The sequence below is a fragment of the Cydia strobilella genome, chromosome Z, assembly GCF_947568885.1.
Source record: "Cydia strobilella chromosome Z, ilCydStro3.1, whole genome shotgun sequence".
Lineage (NCBI taxonomy): Eukaryota > Metazoa > Arthropoda > Insecta > Lepidoptera > Tortricidae > Cydia > Cydia strobilella.
The window spans coordinates 26,299,787-26,321,073 of record NC_086068.1 but is presented as its reverse complement, the minus strand read 5'-3'; the positions used below and the strand labels follow the sequence as shown (position 1 = coordinate 26,321,073).

At 37.0% G+C, this 21,287-nt stretch overlaps 1 protein-coding gene across 6 annotated transcripts in view; it reads right to left on the bottom strand.

Moving 5' to 3' along the window:
* LOC134754261 (potassium voltage-gated channel protein Shaker) overlaps window positions 1-21,287 on the bottom strand; it is a 403,882-nt gene that overhangs the window by 4,167 nt on the left and 378,428 nt on the right. For 4 of the 6 annotated variants that reach the window (XM_063690472.1, XM_063690469.1, XM_063690474.1 and 1 more), the window contains exons 2-6: window positions 17,701-17,818; window positions 5,380-5,483; window positions 2,404-2,565; window positions 1,567-2,210; window positions 897-1,026 (exon numbers count right to left, since the gene is read on the bottom strand). In XM_063690472.1, coding sequence (XP_063546542.1) covers window positions 897-1,026; window positions 1,567-2,210; window positions 2,404-2,565; window positions 5,380-5,483; window positions 17,701-17,818 — 1,158 coding nt within the window. Of the gene's footprint in view, window positions 1-896; window positions 1,027-1,127; window positions 1,258-1,566; window positions 2,211-2,403; window positions 2,566-5,379; window positions 5,484-17,700; window positions 17,819-21,287 lie in introns of all 6 variants that reach the window. The other 2 variants (XM_063690470.1, XM_063690471.1) reach the window with 2 other exon arrangements.

Sequence of the window (21,287 nt, the reverse complement as noted above, 5' to 3'; positions counted from 1 at the left end):
GCCTTATTTAATGTAAAATTTACCGCTATCTTCAAGACTGAAACAAACGCAACTAATCCATAGGATGTTTACGATAGGAGAAACAGACAAACGTTGGTACAAAGGTTTTTAGGTGATTACAAGCAAAATAATTCTAATGCCCTAGATGAAATTTGTTCGAAAACGTGCGTTCAATATACATGACCACCACCATTTTCGATGAGATAATTAGGTCACAACATTGAATTACAAGGGGTAGGTTACATTTATTTTATAGCAAAAGCATTACAAAGGAGCATACTCGTACATTCGGTTGTGGGCTGGAATTTTTACATACATTTATTTCACTTCAACTCATTCGAATTGATTAAGTATGTATATCAACTGTGCAGTCGACTTTGGGCTATTTTTCTAGAATTAAATTATACTAAAGTTGAAGTGTCCACAATAAAAGCTGTTCCACTCATAAATACGCTTTTGGAGGGGCGATTGTCACACCGACGACAGCACACAATCATTGATTGAGAACGGTAATGTTGGGTATCACATTTAGGGAAATTTTACAATAAACACGCTGCCATGTAAAACTGTAGGGGTTCAGGAAGAGAACGATGACAAACAGTAGACCGTCGTTAAAATAAAAATAAAACAAGACAGAAACGAACTTTCTTGAACGTGCAATAAGTAAGTATAATATTATATTATATTATAATAAAATAGTGGGTAGAGTGTAGTGATCGGTTAAAAGTTCTAAGCGAACCGACAATAAAATCATAGTGAAGCATAAGTTACATGACATGGCTAAAGAAAATCACGAACGTGTTAAAACGTCAAATGTGTGGAGTAGTAGGGTAAAATGAAATGAGGAAAGGCGTGGATGAAACATAGGGTGATGTCGATGTAGGTAGGTATCATACGTCATGTCTCCGTATCCTACGGTCGTCATTGTCACGACCGCCCACCAAAACGCATCAGGTATGGATTTGAAGAAGCTGTTCTCACTTCCGGCTTCAGCGAAGTACACCGCAGATGAAAACAGCACCACACCTTTAAGAACAAGCACACACCAACGGCGAATACAGTGCGACATACAGGCCAGGGAGCGCTTGCGAGCGGACGGGGGCAGGGTGGTGCGCGACGCGGGTTACCTCATGTCTCCATAGCCGACGGTGGTCATTGTAATGACTGCCCACCAAAAGGCATCAGGTATTGACGAGAAATTAGTATCGGGGCAATCTTTATCAGCAAAGAAAACGGCGCTGGAAAACACGACCACCCCTGCGAACACAAAGTATGTTGTGTACGCAAGCCTCAAGCCCGCGTCGCGGCCTCGTCCCGCCCGGCACTGAACGCGCGGTGCGCGTTTCCTTCCGCAGCTACTCTGCTTCACTGATACTCCTTTTTACTTAATCTCAAGACGTTTATTCAAATGCCGATAGATTATTTAAATTTTAAGCTTGGAAATTATACCTAACACGCTTAACATAACGTATGTGGACTAGGGATATTTCACTTAATTGTTATTTTATTTGTGATTTTTCGATTTGTCATAATAAAATTTCTTAGGTATCACATTTTTCCACTCACCTATGAACAGGAAAAATATCAAAAGTCCAAGTTCTCGCATCGACGCTTTCAATGTTCGTCCCAAGATTTGCAATCCTTTGGAATGACGGGATAACTTGAAGATTCTGAAGACTCGTACGAGACGAATCACTCGAAGTATGGCGAGACTCATGGCTTGGTTAGTCGATTTGTCCTGCGGGGATACTGGCGCCCGGGGAAGGTTCAGCGTGTCTTCCTCTTCGGCGACCACGGTGGCCAGAGTGATGAAGTAAGGAATGATAGCTATTATATCTATAATGTTCATCACGTCTCTAAAGAAATTAAACTTGTTCGGACATGCTAAAAACCGCACTATTAATTCGAACGTAAACCAGATTATACAGAGAGTCTCAATGAGGAAAAAGGGATCAGTGATGTCGGGCACTTCATCCTCTTCAATCTTGGTACCATTTGTTGTGGTGTTAAAGACCTTGTAGTGCTTAAATTCTGGAAGCGTTTCCAAGCAGAAGATGACGATAGAGAGGAGGATGACAAACACGGAGATAATGGCAACTACTCGGGCAGCCTGTGAACTCTCAGGGTATTCAAACAGAAGCCAAATCTTGCGCTGTCGTTCGTTTGAAGGGAGAGGTTTCTCTTCTTCCTTTATGAAACCTTCATCCTCACTGTAATAGACGTTATATAAATATGTTCAATATTCCTATAAAAGAACTACTAATTTAGATAGCACTATTTCTACAAAATCATGAACAGGCAACTCTCAGTAATTCTAAACACACTAAGTGTGTCCAAGTTGTTCTTGAAAAATGGAATACTTATGAAAAAAATATAAACAAATTGTTAAAATTTGGTGTGTACCGGAATTTGTTGGTGGCTTGCTCGCCAAGTTCGTAAAACTTGATTTCCTCCGAGAATACGTCCAGTGGAACATTGACCGGACGCCGCAGTCGTCCACCGCTCTGATAATAGTATAGGATTGCGTCAAAGGAGGGTCGGTTCCGGTCAAAGAAGTATTCGTTCCTAAAAAATATCAGAAATATAATACTCCGTACAATTTCCCTTGATTTCTCATATTCATTGATTGAATGTAGGAGATTAAAGGAAGGAGGGATGTATAATTTTTGTAATGTTTAATGCATTTTACACTAGGGATTAGGGACGAAACCTAGTAATTGCAGATGCACTGCATGCTACGCATTGTGGCTTTTGTAAGAGTAACATTTATGATCAATTTACTTCTACATTTTAGGTAACTACTACTATCTACTGATCTATCATAATTTGTCGGTATTCAATAATTTATTATGGAAAAGTTGGTTTTGGCGGGCTTTTGGTTGGCTAGGAATATTTAGGTATAAGGCAATCAAGGTGCGTAGCCAAGATGCAATCATTCGTTCCATAGGGAACGATACGGTAATCTCTCTATCACTCTTCCATATTAGTGCAACAGAGACAGTTGCGTTTCGTTCGCTACGGAGCGTAAACGATTGGCAGCCTGGCTATGCACCCTGGTATCTGAAATGGATCATATCTGAAAACGCAATCGCTCTTAGCTAGAACCGTAGGGTAAGTTGTGGAACATTGAAACACCAAAAGTTCATACCTTCCTATCTCTGGTGTGTTTAAAGTTATGAGTGTGATATTTCGTATGAAGATAAACAATTTAGTTGGCTATCGTGTGGCATTCTTAGTTTCTACCTATCTGTAACAGTTTCTATATTATAATACTTTTTTTTTAAATGAATTTTGTTTCATTGTGTAAATTATGCTTGTTTTCAATGAAACACTCCAATTTTTACAGTGAAATAAATGTAATAATTATAGTCTATCATGAAACATGGTCAATAAACATTGAAACGGTGTAAAAATAAGTGACATTAATACATATATGCTTTCAATCAATTTATGAGAAAGAAACTGAGAAAATAGTGGTAGGCTGAAATTGGTTATTTAAAAGGTTTCCCACTTATGAAATGATTATAATATTGCTGAAATATCTAAAAGCGAAATAAAAGTGAATCGAAAATTTGATCGGCACGTACGGCATGCTGCGAGAAAGGTACGCCTTCTATGTCCACGGAGCATTATTGCCAACTAGGTGGACGCGGGAGGGTTTTGAGCATCTCCATGCTTGATATCATACACTTTCTAGCAACATAGTGTTTTATAAATATCGTGATGTTTCATTGTGTACGACCGTTTCAATGTTAGACATGTGACCTATTACCTCGCCATCAATGAAACATCCAACATATAAACCATCATATCTCAGCCGTTTTGTAAAATTAAGTGTCTTATGATAGACAAATTATTATCAATTTTCATGTTATTTTACTTTCACAAATTTCTCACATATTCTTTAACTAATTAAAAAAATAATGAGTTTGTTTCATTGTGTACTGGTAAATGGTGTTTTGTTTATCATGTTTCATTGCACACTACATACAAATGATTCATTGTGAGACTAGGGGTGTTTTTTTTAAACAATTAAAAAAAAATTGCAATAAAGAGTGAACGAAATTTAAAAATCTTTAGCTCCAAATAAACTTTAATACACATAGAACACAACAAAAAATTAAATAACGCCAAACTCGATTCTATATCATCGTTAAAAATTGCGAAACATATAGGTACATAAAAAAAATTACTTTTGCCGTACGAATTCACAATAATGCTCGTAGCAACGTGCTCCGTCTCCGAGGCGCGCTCGCGTATTGGGGAGGTGCTGGGGGTCCCTGAGCCTGCCCTTGCTTGACAGACGGCACTAGCTAACAACAGCTAGTTTCCGAGAAATCGCAAAGTTTCATTGTGTACGATTGTTCCAACGTTGGACAACTAACCCTACACAATATTTCCGAGTGAACATATATTATACATAGTACACCATTCGATGTGACTGGACAGTATACTACCGACAAGTGGTATCGTTGTGTTCAGTAGAGTCTACTGAGTACGAAATAACAACTTGTCACTTTCTAAGTGTGGGGGGGATAACTGTGACGTCACAAAATCGGCAGTACAAAGTTTTTAACTTTTTTCTTTTAAACATACCATGTGGGGTACCAAATGAAAGGGCTTTGTGAGTAGATTACAAATACCTATATATAACATAGTCTAACATTTTCACTACTTGGTCTAACAAATTATTAGAAAACGCTCAAAAATTTCACAATCCTGAGTTGATTTTGAACTGCTCTAAATTGAAAATGGCTGAATGGATTAGTCCAACATTTATATACAATGACTGTAAATATCCTTTATATTATATCTAAAAATAATTAAACAGATATATCCAAAAAATAAGAAAAGTACATGAAGTTGAATATCAGTATAATTTTCGGGTCTAATGTATGTATTTATTTTGGTATAGTACAACAGAAAATTATAGTGTTATTCAACTTGATGTACTTTCCTTATTTTTGGATATACCTGGTTAATTATTTTTAGACATGATATAGAGGATATTCCCAGTCATATTGTATAATATTTGAACTAATCCATTCAGCCATTTTCAATTTAGAGCAGTTCAAAGTCAACTCTGGGTTGTGAAATTTTTGAGCGTTTTCTAATAATTTGTTAGACCAACTAGTGAAAATGGTATATATTTGTAATCTACTTACACATGGTATGTTTATAAGAAAAAAGTTAAAAACTTTGTACTGCCGATTTTGTGACGTCACAGTTATCCCTCCCACACTCTTAGAAAGTGACAAGTTGTTATTTCGTACTTAGTAGTCTACCGAACACAACGATACCACTTGTCGGTAGTATACTGTCCAGTCACATCGAATGGTGTATTAGGCCCTCTGGCCGCTGTACTAGAAACGAACTTACCGTAGTGGGTCAAAGTATCGTATCCGCCTTGACGGATCTCCTAAAAGTGTTTCTGGGAATTGATTTAATGTCCGTAGTTGGGTTTCGTATTTTAGTCCGCTAACCTGAAAATAAAATTACATTTTAACAATAACAGAGAAACCTTAGTATGTACATACATTAAATATTCAAGACGGACTACCTCCATACAACATCGCGGTCCCCGCGTACACGTGTGTCATCGGTGCTTTTTATTATTTTACCATTTTATGACTTTTTAGGGTCACTTGCACCATCCCACTAACCCGGGGTTAACGGGACTAACCACGGGTTAGTGGGATGGTGCTAGTGGAGCTAAGCCTTAAAAATCCGATTGTCCTGGCCACAGCCATTTGCACAAAAGTACAGTTAAAGCAAAAGAAATGCATTTTTGGCATATTCTTTTTTAAGGGCGCTATCTAATTACAATTAGCTCAGAAAAGGTTTAAAAAAAGTAAACACTAGATAACGAGTTGAATTATACATTATAAATAGTAGGAGGGTGACAGTTTCATAAACAAATAACTACCGTAAAATGGGGTGAGTAGGAGCAAAACTGACATTCAACCCATGATAACATTTTATTTTTACATATGCAAACTGAATGGTGTATATTATAAGTGTTCCGGACGTTTGTATTTTATTTTTTATTTTATTTTGGGTAGTTCCATTCCATAACTTTGACGATCAACAGGAAAAAGCACCTCACCCCGTAGTCCCTCGTAATTGGGGTGAGATGGGTTTAATACAAAGGTGATTTTGGAAGATTGTTGGATCGATTTTTATTTATTATGAGTATTACTATAGCGCCATTTTAAATTGGACTACATTATTTTTGTAGCAGTAGCCCTAAAAACCCATGTCACCCCTTTTCAAACCTTCTCTCCCCATTCATAACCCAACTCTCCCCGCGAACCCTACTCACCCCATTTTACGGTACGAGTAAAATGTAAAAATAATATTTAATGTCATCCACAGAAAATACGATTCTCGCGGTGTTATATGGGGTTGGCAACCTTTTTAATTTACTAGACTGACAATAATAATGATTTATTCTTGTCCTCATCGTCGTATCGAGCGAACTTAAGGATAGACAATTCTTATTGTACCTACGTACTGTTTTGGCGGATGGATATTTGGACGAGTTCTACAAAAATCCATTACTTAATGTATTGTCATTCACCTTTTGAAAAAGTTCGACTAAGATAAATAAATCATTTCAATCAGTCGCATATGTGCGTCCCGGTACAGGTATCATTTCATTCAGGAGATAACTGGGAGGAGGGAGGACAAGGAGATAGTTGGATGGTTTTAAGACTTTTAAGGTATTTTTGCTTCTTTTATAATTTATCAGCAAGTTCCAAACAAACAAATGGTAAAGACTGACTGTACATGATTGTATCTCATAAAGTCGTAAAGTCGGCGCTATTTACCTATGTTTGCATATTAGCGTTGTGCTTACGATTATCTCACACAATCTGAATCTGTTGGTATAAAAAATCTTTATTTATTTTATTTATTATTTATTAATCAATAATTATAAGTAGGTACAAATGGCAGTATTAACGCCTTAATGCATTCTTTACCAATTAAACATAGGGCCAACAATAAATTCACTTAAGTGAGTGCAGTGAAGAACACCTTCCAAATAATCCGAATAAAACCGACGTCACAAAACAATTTGAATTGGCATTAAAATTATTTTCGACCATAGTACTACATCTTCTAACAATTACAATTAGTCACAAGATATAAAATACTTGCCGATGATTTGTTCCACTATCAGTTCTATTTCACCAATTTATTTATTTATAATATTTCAAATATTTAAGAAAATGTTGCTTAACACACTTAATGGCGAAGACATGTCGCTAAACGTGAAATACGTGCCGTTTAGTAGTTGGGCGTTTTCTAAAATAAATATTGAAAGGATTACACTATCACCTAACCTCTGTACTCTCAAATTACAAGTAGCACTCTCGTCCTAAATTTCACCCTAATTTTGCACTTAATAGTGATGAGATCCGGAATATAAGATATTCTATCCTTTTCTATATTATTAACTAATCTGTGTCCCAAATTTCATCGTTTTTCATTGTGTCGTTTTTGCGTGAAGGAGGAACAAACAAATTCCAATATCCAAACATACACATTTCCATATTCATAATATTAGTAGGATATGCATGTGTTCTCTACGTACGAGTTCTTTTGGTCAGCCTAATATTTCCTAGTGAAAACCTATTTTGATAAGCTGAAAATCCTACACTGTATTCTTTAGGGTCTAGGGACAAGTAAAGTCTTCCCCAACCTCAAGCCTGATTCGGTTACCTGCTATGGAAAAAGGTAGAACCTATATTTGTGATGGCCGATGATGGGCCGGATATTCCTCCTACAACTAAATAGTGCTCGTATAATAGCATATCATGTTTTTTTGGCTATTTTGAATTTTTTATGTTTTTTTATTATTATTTATTTCGCAATTCCATACTTCATGTAAATAAAACGTTACTGCTCTTAAACTACACCGCCTACCGACATGAAACAGTAACAAAACCGGCCAAGTGCGAGTTGGACTCGCGTTCCAAGGGTTCCGTACATTACACAATTTAAACAGTTTTATTTTTATTTTATTTTTTATTTTATTTTTTGGTACATGGAAAACCAACAGCGCTATACATATCCAAAAACTATAATAGAATAAGAAAGCCAATTATAGGTTTTCACTTATAGAAACGGAATAAAATATAACAAGCTTATTGCCAAACTTAATTACACATGTACAAGTTCATACAGCACAAGAACAGAGGATCGATATGAATATGATTGATTATTACAAAAATAAGTAGAAAAGAAGGTAAAATCTGTTAGGTATATAGGTAGTACATTTAGCCACAGTACATTCTTCTTCTTCTTAAGTACATTAGCCCTGACCTGCGCCAGTATCATTGTCACCCATAAAGTATCTAATTAATTTATTTTTTATTATTGCTATGCTATCACTAAATATGTCAATATTACAATGTATAAAAGCTTTATTTAAGCTCATGCTTGCCCTGCATAAGAAACTGTTTTTTCTATAGCTAGTAACAGCTTGGTAATTACTGATGGGACGAGAATGCCTAAGCGTCCTTGACGGAACATTAAAACAGATCTTATTAAGCAAATTTGGACAATCTACATTACCTTTAATGTGAAATGTTTAAAAAACCCGTAGGTGTCTAAAAAGTCCGACTCACGCTTGACTGCATTTTTGACCCAGTAGTTTCGGAGATAAAGGGGGGAATTGTCATTTTTTGCATATTTTCTTGAATAACTTCTAAATTATCTATATTAAAATTATAAAAAATATATATTTGAGATTCTCACAATGAGCCCTTTCATTTGATATATAACACGATATAGTTTGACAAACTTTATTTTTTTATTTTCTCATTTACCCCCCCCCCCCAAAGTGGCCCCCGTGTTTAAAATTAACTTGTTTACGTTAAGTATATGTCCATCTTTGGGTCACAAACTTACATATGTGTACCAAATTTCAACTTAATTAGTCCAGTAGTTTCGGAGAAAATAGGCTGTGACAGACGGACAGACAGACAGACAGACGCACGAGTGATCCTATAAGGGTTCCGTTTTTTCCTTTTGAGGTATGGAACCCTAAAAATTATCATTAATGAGATGGATCTACAAGAACGCATTATGAACTGTGCGAACGACTTATCCCGAAATGATAAGGAGGGCAACACATCAAATCTCACAACGGGCGGCTTTGTGTCTGCAACAGCGTGGTGGACGCTTTGAACATTTTATGTAGTATGCTGTAATTACAATTTGATTGATTTTACAATTATGTTTAGTGTTTTAATAAACAAAAACAAAGTTCCCACTCCCAAACCGTCGTAGCACTTAAAGTAGCTGGCATACTCGTAATACGGTCTCTACCTGCGAGATCGTAGCACGTGCGTAGTGCGCAAGGCCATTGTTTGACCGCTGATAACAAAAGTTGTATCTCAGTCATAAATGTAGCAATTTTACCGTTGGAAAGCTAATACGGTGTAGAAAAAATAAACACAATTTTATTAAAAGCCTCGTCGTAATAAATTGGGATGTCATTTTTTTGACAATTATTATTTTAATGCCTTAGCCTGTTATTAATGATTATTTTTGTTTTTGTTTCGTGTCGATAGGCGGTGTAGTTTAAAAGCAGTAACGTTTTATTAACATGCAGTATGAAATTGCGAAATAAAAACTAAAAAAATCATAAAAAATCTAATAAGCCAAAAAAAAAACTTTTTTTATCGATAAAATTGGTCGTAGTTTCTCCCATTTTGCTTTGTGCACATTAAAAAGGCACACTGTATACTTACCTAACTACTCGTAATGGTTATCTAGTAAACTAACTCCACGTTACTGATATAACGCTGTAATAAAATGGCGACAATGTATCCGGGAACTATTCGCGGCCAGAATAAATGCGTAACGGGTAGCGTAATATTAATTAAAAATGTTGATAAAAGCGCGTTGTTTGGGCCAGCTACCACGTAGGTACCTACACGCCGCGCACCGCCACTGCGCCTACCACGCGGCGCCCTTGGAGAACACACAATAAAATGTATTTTTGGACCGGTCCATTGCCAACCGCAAAACTACATCCGTGGCGGCGAAAGAAACATTGTGTGAAACTCCGATGTGCCCGTGAATCGTAATAGTACATTACTACAGAGGCTGGGAAGTAAGGGGTTGCCGGCCGAAGGCGGATAGTTATGAGGCCGACAACCTCTTTTCACGCCGATGTATGTATAGTGCTTTTCTCAAACATGTAATGAAATAAAGATATCTCCACGAAATTAAAGTTTTATTTGTTAAGAAACTAAAAGTAAACGAGGCACAAAATATAACTACCACCTATACCTATCTTTATCACACGTGTCGTATATTTTACACATGTAGTTTATCAATTTATTACACAAATTTTCAAGATATATTTATGTATCTTTGATTTTTTCACCTTTTCACTGTATTTTTAGCCACATAACTAAGATTACATAGTTTTTTATGTTGATATTATGCTTCACATACATCGTTGCCTTAAACATGGAGTATAATTAACAGGTATTCATTTAATATTTTCGTCGGAACTCATATTAAATAACACAATCAACAACGCACAATAAATCCAATAAAATAGAATTATAGAATGACAAATGTTCAACTTTACCTCCAAAACGATTAAAAAAATACCTACGCGTGTTTGAGTAGACATTTTTACCGCTAATATTTAAATGAAATATTTTAAATCTGTATTTGTAATTACCTATAGTTTTTCAAAGGACTGTCTCATTTCAAACATAGACATAGAGAATCATACTATCTTTATCGTACACTAGTACTAGCACCCGAAAGAAAAGGATGAGTATAGATTTTTTTGTTCTTATTTACTGCCAATTTGTTTGACCAACTACAAATTTGCAATTCAATATTATTGGAATTTGTTAATAATGTTTTTATTTTTATTTTTTTTGGAAATTCTATATAAGTAAAGCTGCAAAATATATCAAATATCGTTTATTGTTTTTTTAATAAAGCCGTTTTTCCCCCGAAGGGTAAAAAACGGATATTTAGGTTCCTGCCGAAGCTTGAACCACATATGAGATAACACCCTTGTAACTCAGCCCTAATTAAGGGAATTTATCAACTTGCAGCGCCATCTATCGCGCCACTCAAGTACTAATGTCGCCCGGTTGCTAGCGCTCGGCTGCTTTCTCGTCAGTACCATATGTATAAGCCGGCAAGGCCCTTAGGCGTGGTTCAAGCTTCGGCAGGAACCTAAATATCCGTTTTTTACCCTTCGGGGGAAAACGGTTCTATTTAGGTATCCTTGCCTCCCGCTTGAACCACATATGAGACGTGTTTAAACCTTTGCCGGCTCTGGCCCGGGCGTACTGTGACTGAGAGTGATAACATTTATGCTAAAATCACATAATAAGAATATGGGCTTGAAAAATATTCCGTATTGATATACTAAAAGATTGTTTGCGTCAAACCATAATGACTAGAATTACCTCATTTGTAATTATCGATAGATACGACAATCGATAGCACTGATTGGCAACATAACTAAAATTATTCATTGCGACTATGTAAGTATGCTGAATCACATCTGAAGCTATGCGAGCTGTAATGCTTGCCAAGTGAACCCCAACAAGTGAGTTTTATATCAAACCCGTCCACACTACCTCTGATTTTTTTAGACATTAATAGTTATTTACTATACCGGCTTCATTTGTACATAGCCCACTATATAATGACAACAAATTACGTAAGAGTGTTGAAAATTATATGTATACCTACATAATGTGTTTATTTGCGGAAATAATTGAAATTTATTTCGAATCGAGTACTGCTCTGCCTGAAAGCAGCGTCAGAAAATGAAGAAAAAAAAAATACATCACGATTTAGCACTTTAATATCTAGTAACAACTCTCAGCTAGTAGTAGTTTCAACTGAGCCGATAATACATCCTTATTGATTGGTTTTACGACTAGGTGAGGGTTGCTTTAAAAACAACCATATTAATGTTAAGCTATGAATAGTTAATAATTCTTATATGAAATTATGCTGCTAAATTTACTATCCACAGATAATTGAAAACATGCCATTAGGCTGGTACCGCTTCAACTGAGCTTATATTATATACTTGTCAGTCATGCAAGCGAATGTAACAAATGGCGAATGAACAGAATTACTGACACGCAGGTGACAATCGTATGGTGGCGATGATTGTAAATTTAAAGTGATGCTGACAACTCCAGTTATTGTGGATGGCATCTCTCCATGATACTCTGCGTTTAATGAAGATACGTCTAACAAGTAGAATATTTTAGAAGATATTTTAATCATTGAATCATTGCAATGCGTTCACCTATAATGTTTAGGTTTGTAATTTTAGGTTGTTTAACGTTTACTTTCTGGTGGCGAATTGATTCCCAAAATGAAGATTTTATGGTTCGCGCACTGGTAGTGGATTGTACAATAGTTTATTGTTAGTCTTAGCACACTTTGTGAGTTTTTTAGTGCTTTCGTACCTATATATATGATCTTCTAATAAGAGCGTAAACACCTTTTGACTGACCACGGAAGACTCTTTGAATAAGAGTAGACGAGGTGAAAATATCCACTTTAAATTGTAGCGCAACCTATTAAAACCAATTGCGAAACTTTCGTGAGACTAAGACAAATTACATTACATTACAATATTATTTGTTTATGTCGGGAACCCACCGCACAAACCACGGGTCGAGCTTCATAACGCCATCTAATCTCAAGTGCTGCGCTAGCGCCGTGGCGCGTGTGGTGCCGTGACACAGTTCCTGTTGACCCTTGACACGTGTAGATGCATTCATTACCAAATATTAATTTTGATTAGAGATTTGCAAGGACGTTGTATGTTGTTTAATGACTTTCATGCAATTGTGCCATCAGGCAGGGTATAGTGCTACAAATATTTATTTACCGCCACTGTAATCAGTTTGACATATACTCACAAATAAAAACACTTTGAACTTTGTGTATCAGTTGAATTTAGACTGTTTTTATTATCTTGGAGGAACCCTAGGACTAAGGCCTTTCTGCGACATATTATTTGTCACTTCGTTGACGTAAAGCTGATATACATGTCTAGCATCTCATATTTACTATATTTAATGAATGTATCATGAATATATAAAATAAATATATGAATTGTAATATTGTCTTCGGTTACCGCGATAGTTACTCATGAAATAAAACTATGAAAACGGATTATATCGCGTCAGTCACCCGTTGACCACGAACGCTGTAAAGAGTTCGAAACGTCGGGATGTATTATAAATTCAATATACGCGATATAATCCGTTTTCATAGTTTTATTTCATATGAATTGTAGTTGTTTTCACAAGTAATGTTGTAATTCGATTAGCAGCGCGTCTGCCCTATATCCAAGACACGATGATTTTGTAGGGTACTACAAACCTACAACACTACTTGATTGCATTGACGATGATGTTTACAATTGCGAGTACATGCCATAGGAGACTTGTTACAACAGTATGCTGTAAGCCCTGGACTGCTGTAAGCCCTGGATTTCTACCTTTCAGTTAAGCTTGTAGTACTTAGATCTGGCAATGACAACAGAACTAGTGGTGATTTTTAGAGTATATATTGCATATTGGCCATATCATATTCGGCTTAGATCTTGCGCGAATCTTTGATGAGCCTCTGATTCCGTGCACTGGTATCTATTTGGGATTTGACCTAGTTGACTCGTCTTTTTAAGGATGTTCTCTTTCGGGTATTCCTCTAAGAATATTACATATTAACTTGAACTTGGGTGCGGCCGGTTTGGCCTAAAACGCCGTATGTTATAGTTCTTTTGTAAAAGCATGTGACTACTTCGTTATCTGGAAGGGAAACATCTCATCTAGAAATCGAAAGAAGGATTTGTATTTCCGATCCGTGCTTTATTCGAATCAGGTATCTGCTATCGGTGACTGCCTGCAAATATTTTCTAAATATTACCCAATGTATATACGTTTGCGTACGTTGTACCTTTGTATGTACATATAATGGCTTGCCCCGCAGTCCACATGGTTTCAAAGATTTTGAAGTGATTTCATTTATTTGTCTTATTGGAAAATCAAACAACCCCTCGGAGCAATTAACGAGTTTTATTGTTTTCTCATGTGTAGTCGTTTGAGTTAAAGACTTCCAAGTTCATTTAGATAAAAAGCCGTGGACCGTGGCTGTTGGTTCGGCGGTTTAGTTCCGTTAGTCGGCTTTACTAATTTCATTCGCGATTTTTCGGTACACAGGATCAGTAAGTCCACTCTAACTGAACTACCGAAAAATCTTTTCATAAAGGGAAGCTTAGTCAGACATATAACATCTACCACTAACGAAACCGATGTTTCCACTTCTATTGATCAATCATAGGTAACAATAACAATGTGGAAGGCCATACTAAATTCCTTTTGGTAGTCCTTTTGGTCATTCTGTGAAAGCACCTTCTACAAATACCATTCCGTTTCCGATAGTTATATTACTAGTAATGGAACTCTTTGAAATGGAACTATAACGTTTGCGGTCAACGTATTATGATTTAAAACCCGCTGCCAAGATAATCTTCCAAAGTGGAGCTTGTTACTTACAGCATTAGAAGCTGAGTTCACAAGTTTTTTACCTGATTGATGTGAATAGAGCATTATAAATGCTTTTGTTAGTTCGGCCGTTTGAACTGAATGTGATAGAAGGTGTTTTCTACGTGTTACTCTTAGTTCGGTGGTCTCTGTGTGACTCTGAAATATAGATTATTTCTAGACTAGCGCAAAGGTTTCTCTTTGTGACAGGCCGCTATTTTGTAGGTATAGACTATAGTCAATATTAGAAGAGGATATAGGAGATGCTTTAGTTCCCCAAAAAAAATTTCAAAACCTGACTAGTCATTCAAAAGAGGGATTAAGTGCGATGATTTTTCACTCATATATATCATAATATTACAGTCGTAAACGAATTTGTATTTTACGTGTATTGATATTCCTATTCAGAGAAGAGAGAGTTTTAATCTTCTTTTCTTCGTTAAAACTGATGTCGATTTTCCTTGCCTCCCCCTCTCTCGTTTTGGTATAGGATCTAGTTGGGCAAAGTATAACACAAGGTTTTTCACTCTGTGCTTTTCCCTCTACACAGTTTCTTAACTGCCATTTTGCAATTGGTTATACAGTTACGATCCTCAGAATGTATATGTTTAGGTTCGTTTGGTATCTCACGGCAAACAGTTCCTTGTTTGTTATCGACCAAGACCAACATTTGTACACAACCAAGATTTACTGTAACTGCGTTTCGTTATCAATTTCGCGCTAAACCCGCCAATAGAAATTCAGCTGCTCATCGTCCTACAAGGTGACACACAATTCGATCGATGACGTAGACTAACCGGGTCGCACATGGGTAATATCAGGATCATGCAGATCTTAAAAAATGTGAGTCCGACCAAGAAGACATCGAACAATAATGCGACCAATAAGACTTCCGCCACCGTATTAATGGTAGACCATGAGACAACGGTTGTTTGTCTAACAAGACAACGTCATTTCATTGTCATTTCAGAGGACGATACGATGTCGTCTCATAGGACGACACATTATGGTCTCACGATACGACAAAACGTCGTCTTATCGAACAACGGAATGTAGTTCTACGGGGCGACGCAATATCTTCTCACGGGACGATACCACAGGATGACGCGATATCTTTCCACAGGATGACGTAACTCATCAGGACGACGCCTTGTCGTTTTACCGGACGACGCTTGGCATTCCACAGGGATGCCATGTTGTCTCACGAGACGACGCTACGTCGTCTCACGGGACGACGTTACGTCGCCTCACGGGACGACGCTACGTCGTCTCACGGGACGACGCTTTGTCGTTTCACGGGACGACGCCTTGTCGTCTCACGGGACGACGCCATGTCGTCTCACGGGACGACGCCATGTCGTCTCACGGGACGACGCCATGTCGTCTCACGGGACGAAGCCATGTGTTCTCACGGGACGACGCTAGTCGTCCCAGAGGCATAAGTACCAGTGTACTTTTTATGACGGTGCCTGTAGTAAGGTCACTGCGTCTCGTCGCTGGGCCACGAGCACCGAGCGGAATGTCATCGGAATGATGAACGTCAGGGATGCTATGTCGTCTCACGGGACGACGCCATGTCATCTCACGGGACGACGCTTGTAAGTACCCGTGTACTTTTTGTGACGGTACCTGTAGTAAGGTCACTGCGTCTCGTCGCTGGGCCATGGGCACCGAGCGGAATTTCACGAAGTCGGAGGTATTCAAAATTGTTTCACGTCCCACAGGATGACGCCATGAGGCATAAGTACTTACCCGTGTATTTTTTATGACGGTGCCTATAGGAAGGTCACTGCGTCTCGTCGCTGGGCCATGGGCACCGAGCGGAATGTCACGAAGTCGAAGGTATTCAAAACATTTTCACGATTTGAAATTTCTCGATCTTTTTAAACTTGCTTTGTAAACGTGTTGCTCGGCTGAGTTACAAAAGCGTACTGACGAGAAAGCAGCCGAGCGCTAGCAACCGGGCGACATTAGTACTTGAGTGGCGCGATAGATGGCGCTGCAAGTTGATAAATTCCCTTAATTAGGGCTGAGTTACAAGGGTGTTATCTCATATGTGGTTCAAGCGGGAGGCAAGGATACCTAAATAGGCGTATTGCCAGAATGTCATATATTGAAAACCTGATTCTTTCAAATCTGGACATTCTTGGGCTCATTCTACTCAGAATCGACAACATTCTCAACAAAGATGTCCCAAAATGTCCATTTCAGTACGTCACGTTTTAGTGTGAATAATTTTTTGCGTGAAAGTTTGTATGTACAACTTTCATACAAATTTTTGGGATTTTTTTTATCATCAGGATTGAATATGGTAGTGATTCTGAGTTGAAAGAACCCAAAAACACCAGGATCTGTGAGAATCAGGTTTTCAATAATTATTTCAGAAAACGCCCAAGTAGTTCCCGAGATATTTAGTTATGTTACAGACAGACCGATGGACAGTCGCACCGTAAGCTGTAAGGGTTCCTTTTTACCTTTTTTGTACGGAACCCTTTTAATAATTATTTATGTATTTAAAAATAGATAATGTATTTGATATTTTAAAAACTTTCAGTATTACCTTCGTACATACTGATAAATCATCAGATAGGCAGGCAATTATAGGGGTCGTTAGTTATACAACAGAATCTGTACGCGGGTGAGATATGAGCTCGGAAACACGCAAGCCAAAATGTTTATGCAAATTACGCCGGTAAACGCAGCTCGTGAAATATCAAAGGATACAGGCAAAGAATTATGTGCATTGTATACAGGCATACTTCTACTCCGCAACTCGTATATAAATAATGTATCTACCTTGTGTCTTCCACTCTACATATAGTTATGGACTTTTTGTAAGAGTACGAGTATAAGTATGTTAAATTTGAAACTAACTTTGTCCTGCGTGTATACTGATAAAATACGGATAGAAAATTATATGGAGATAAGTATTCCTTGGAATGGTCTGCGAGTTTCTGTCTGCAGGGGGATTCTCTTGTTACGCGACGCGAAAATTAATGCTTCCGGGGAAATCATCGAAATAACTGAGTTTACCCTAGTGCAGCGGTTCTCAAACTTTTTTGGTGACGGAACCCTTTTGAAAAGATAAATATTTGACGGAGCCCCAAATTAAACATTTTCGTTAGTTACTCACATTGATTACAACTCGCTCGCAAAAATCGTGGTCGTGTTGAATTGGCTCAAAGGTTACCACTCCGCCTTGTGGTGGTCTCCCCGCCTCCTCCTCTTGGCTGCAAAGCTTTGGCAGCGACCTGCAATAGAAACACAGCATGCTTCATCCGAAATTATAGTCTTCACATTATGTTTTTGTTGAATTATAAGTACTTTATGGGAAACAGTTATCAGGATAAAGGATAAGAGTAGTTATTTAGACACTGGTATTATACTGGTTTATGTTTATGTGTTTCCTATCCAATTATTTTGGTTTTGTCAAAAATGAATAAAAAGCCGCCCTTAACTTCCTGTCGTCAAGCTCACTATACTTATTAACCTATCGAATGAGCTGATGCCTTTACTGAATGAGCTGATGCCTTTACTGATACTGGAAAAACGATATGTAAACATACTGCATACCTATACGAGGCCTGGACGTTAGTGAGATGACGATAATTCATTGCTGGTGTCCTACTTTGTTACCTACGTATAACATGAGTTAAACCTGATTATCCATCTGGTTACTTGGGCTTCATAGTCGCCTCCAACCTCCCCTTATAGCGACCCCTTTCCGCACACTAAGTTTACCTTAAGTTCATATGATGAGTGGTTACACTTTCTCGTAACTACAATGTGTTCTATAATTCTAAATTACTAATATCTTGGGACGAAACCCTTCGTATAATTATGATTGAACTTCACTTACATTAGCCATGAACAATTCCCTCGGATCACTGTTGACACTCTGAATACTGATATCACAATGAATGTTAGTCACAATCTACAATAGACACCTCATTATTCTAATAACACCATTAGAAACTCCTTGAATAGATCCTAAAGCAAATATCACTCTTGCCGTAGCTTTGTTCGCACACAACCTCCTTTTCTTACTGTCGTTCGCGCGTATACCCTCTTGTTTTACCCTTAAAAATCACAACAACCTAGAAGCGGTTATTTCACTTAAACGTGACTACGAGCGCCATCTACTCCATGACGTTGGCAGCTATTAGCCGATTCGCGATATTCGCGACACTTCCGCCTAAATTCCACTTTGAAGATAATCAATAATTATATTTAGCTGATTAATGTGATAAGGCTTACTCGTACTCTAAGATAATGGTATCTTACTTATTTACGTACGAATTTCTGCACCGGTCTATCAGTTTTTAATAAATCAATAAATGCTTTTGAAATGAACATCCTGATTTAATGATACTCGTAGGCTAAATCTGGCCGCAACTACTTATTTAATGATACTCGTAGGCTAAATCTGGCCGCAACTACTTATTTAATGATACTCGTAGGCTAAATCTGGCCGCAACTACTTATTTAATGATACTCGTAGGCTAAATCTGGCCGCAACTACTTATTTAATGTTACTCGTAGGCTAAATCTGGCCGCAACTACTTATTTAATTATACTCGTAGGCTAAATCTGGCCGCAGCTACTTATTTAATGATACTCGTAGGCTAAATCTGGCCGCAACTACTTATTTAATGATACTCGTAGGCTAAATCTGGCCGCAACTACTTATTTTTTTAATACATTCTGTGCTTAGGTCTCAGTTCAAGATCTTAAAAAAAAATGCACCTACCTACAAGTATTTTATATGGTTATATTTTTTAAGTACTAAGGAGAGACCGAGGTAGGTTAACACAAAGATAAGTTGACACAGCGTCCATATCTCGCAAACTATAGACGCTAGAAGTATGACTCCTAAAAAAGAAATGCTTCATTTTCCATTCTAACCAACTTTGTCATACCAACTGCCCATCTGAGGCCTAAACCATGTATGACTCATATATAGTTTAGGCCTCAGATGATCAGCTGAAGTTCTACAGCGGTTAGAGCTAAAATATTGCTAAAAGTAAGTTTCTCAACATTTTTCAAGGCCTCCTTATCAGTTTTGGCATTTTTCCGATATATGTTTTGAAGAATTCTGTCAGTGCTTTTTATCACATATTTGGACTTAAGAGCCAACAGGAGTGGTCATTTCTCCATACAAACGTACTCGACTGTTTCCTCCGTGGTTTTTGAAGCTAGAGCAATGATTTTTTCAACACAGATTAATATTGTCAATATCTGTGTCGGTGTGTTTTGCTTTTTTTGATATTTTAGTTTTTTAAGGCGCTAGAGCCCTTCACACATGGCCAAAAATGGCCTCACTGACTATGCCGCAATGAGAGGCGTGGTATTCAAAACTTATATCAATTAGCCAAAAAATCAAAACAGTCCGACACAGACAATTACATAATCATTTAGATTTCCAAATTTGGTTACGATTGGTTAAGTTTTGGAGGAGGAAACAGTCGAGTACAAAACCTCGATTTTTGAGATTTTTACGCAGAATTTTTCGCCTAATCTGAAGGTGTTCTTATCGCACTAATTTTAGGGGCGGGGTCAAGTTTCTAAATACGTACACAGACAGAAAAGTGATGGGCAATAGTCGACATTAAATGTCGATAATCTAGTGATGTGATAAGATCGATAAACCTTTTCAAAGTCGCGATTTGCCTCTTAGTAGGCGAAGTAAGTAAAGTGAGTATGGACTTTGGCCTCAGGGGATATCGTTTAACACTATTTATTATTCCTTGGTTCATACAAAGCTGAGCTGACGCACTAGCTACGAGATTAAGTCCTGGCTACCCCCCAAAAAGGGAGGGGAAAAGTCGGCTTCTGCGTTCCAGTTTGCCTCTTATCTATTTCTACATATCTGTTGCTATGAGATCAAATTTGGTAAATTTTTTTGTGTAAATTAGGGACGAATAATTTATTTTAGAAATAATAGTTTCACATTTTCATACACAAATCTGAATATATGAACGAAACATTAAAATTATATATAATTTATGGTCACTGATTTGCTCTTTAGAAGCAAATTGTGGTGATTTGCACTAAAAATTAATTACACAATTTAGTCCATTTATTCGTTATTTAGAAAAGTATCAGTTCTAAGTACGTATTCATTCATTGATTGTAAAAAGAATTAGTAATACTTTGGTTAAAATATTGTTTTATATTTTACAATTTTCACTATTATTCTAAAATTTATTTTAAATAAAGTATTAATTTTATTAAATCGTTTATGACGTGATCTTATTAAGTATGTATATGAAAAGGGCTCCACGAGGCGAAATACTTTTTACGCCAATTGTTTTCTTTTTTTTTTATTTACAACAAAGACGAAAGTTCGAGAAAAATGTGGTTACTTAATAATTGCCTAACTTGTTGAAAAAATAACTACATACTATCAACTTATAACCGTAGTATATTCCATGATATGTTTTAAATGCACCATATTTTTTTCTAATTTTTAAATGAATATTTAATACCTTTAAAATAATATCTGTTTGTCTGTCTGGCTGTCTGTCAATCTATCTGTCAGTCTGTCACCAGGCTGTATCTCATCAACCGTGATAGCTAGACAGTTGCAATTTTTACAGATGATGTACTTCTGTTGCCGCTATAACAAGAAATACTAAAAAAAGAATAAAATAAATATTTAAGCGGGGCTCCCAAATAACAAACGTGATTTTTTTGCTGTTTTTTGCGTAATGGTACGTT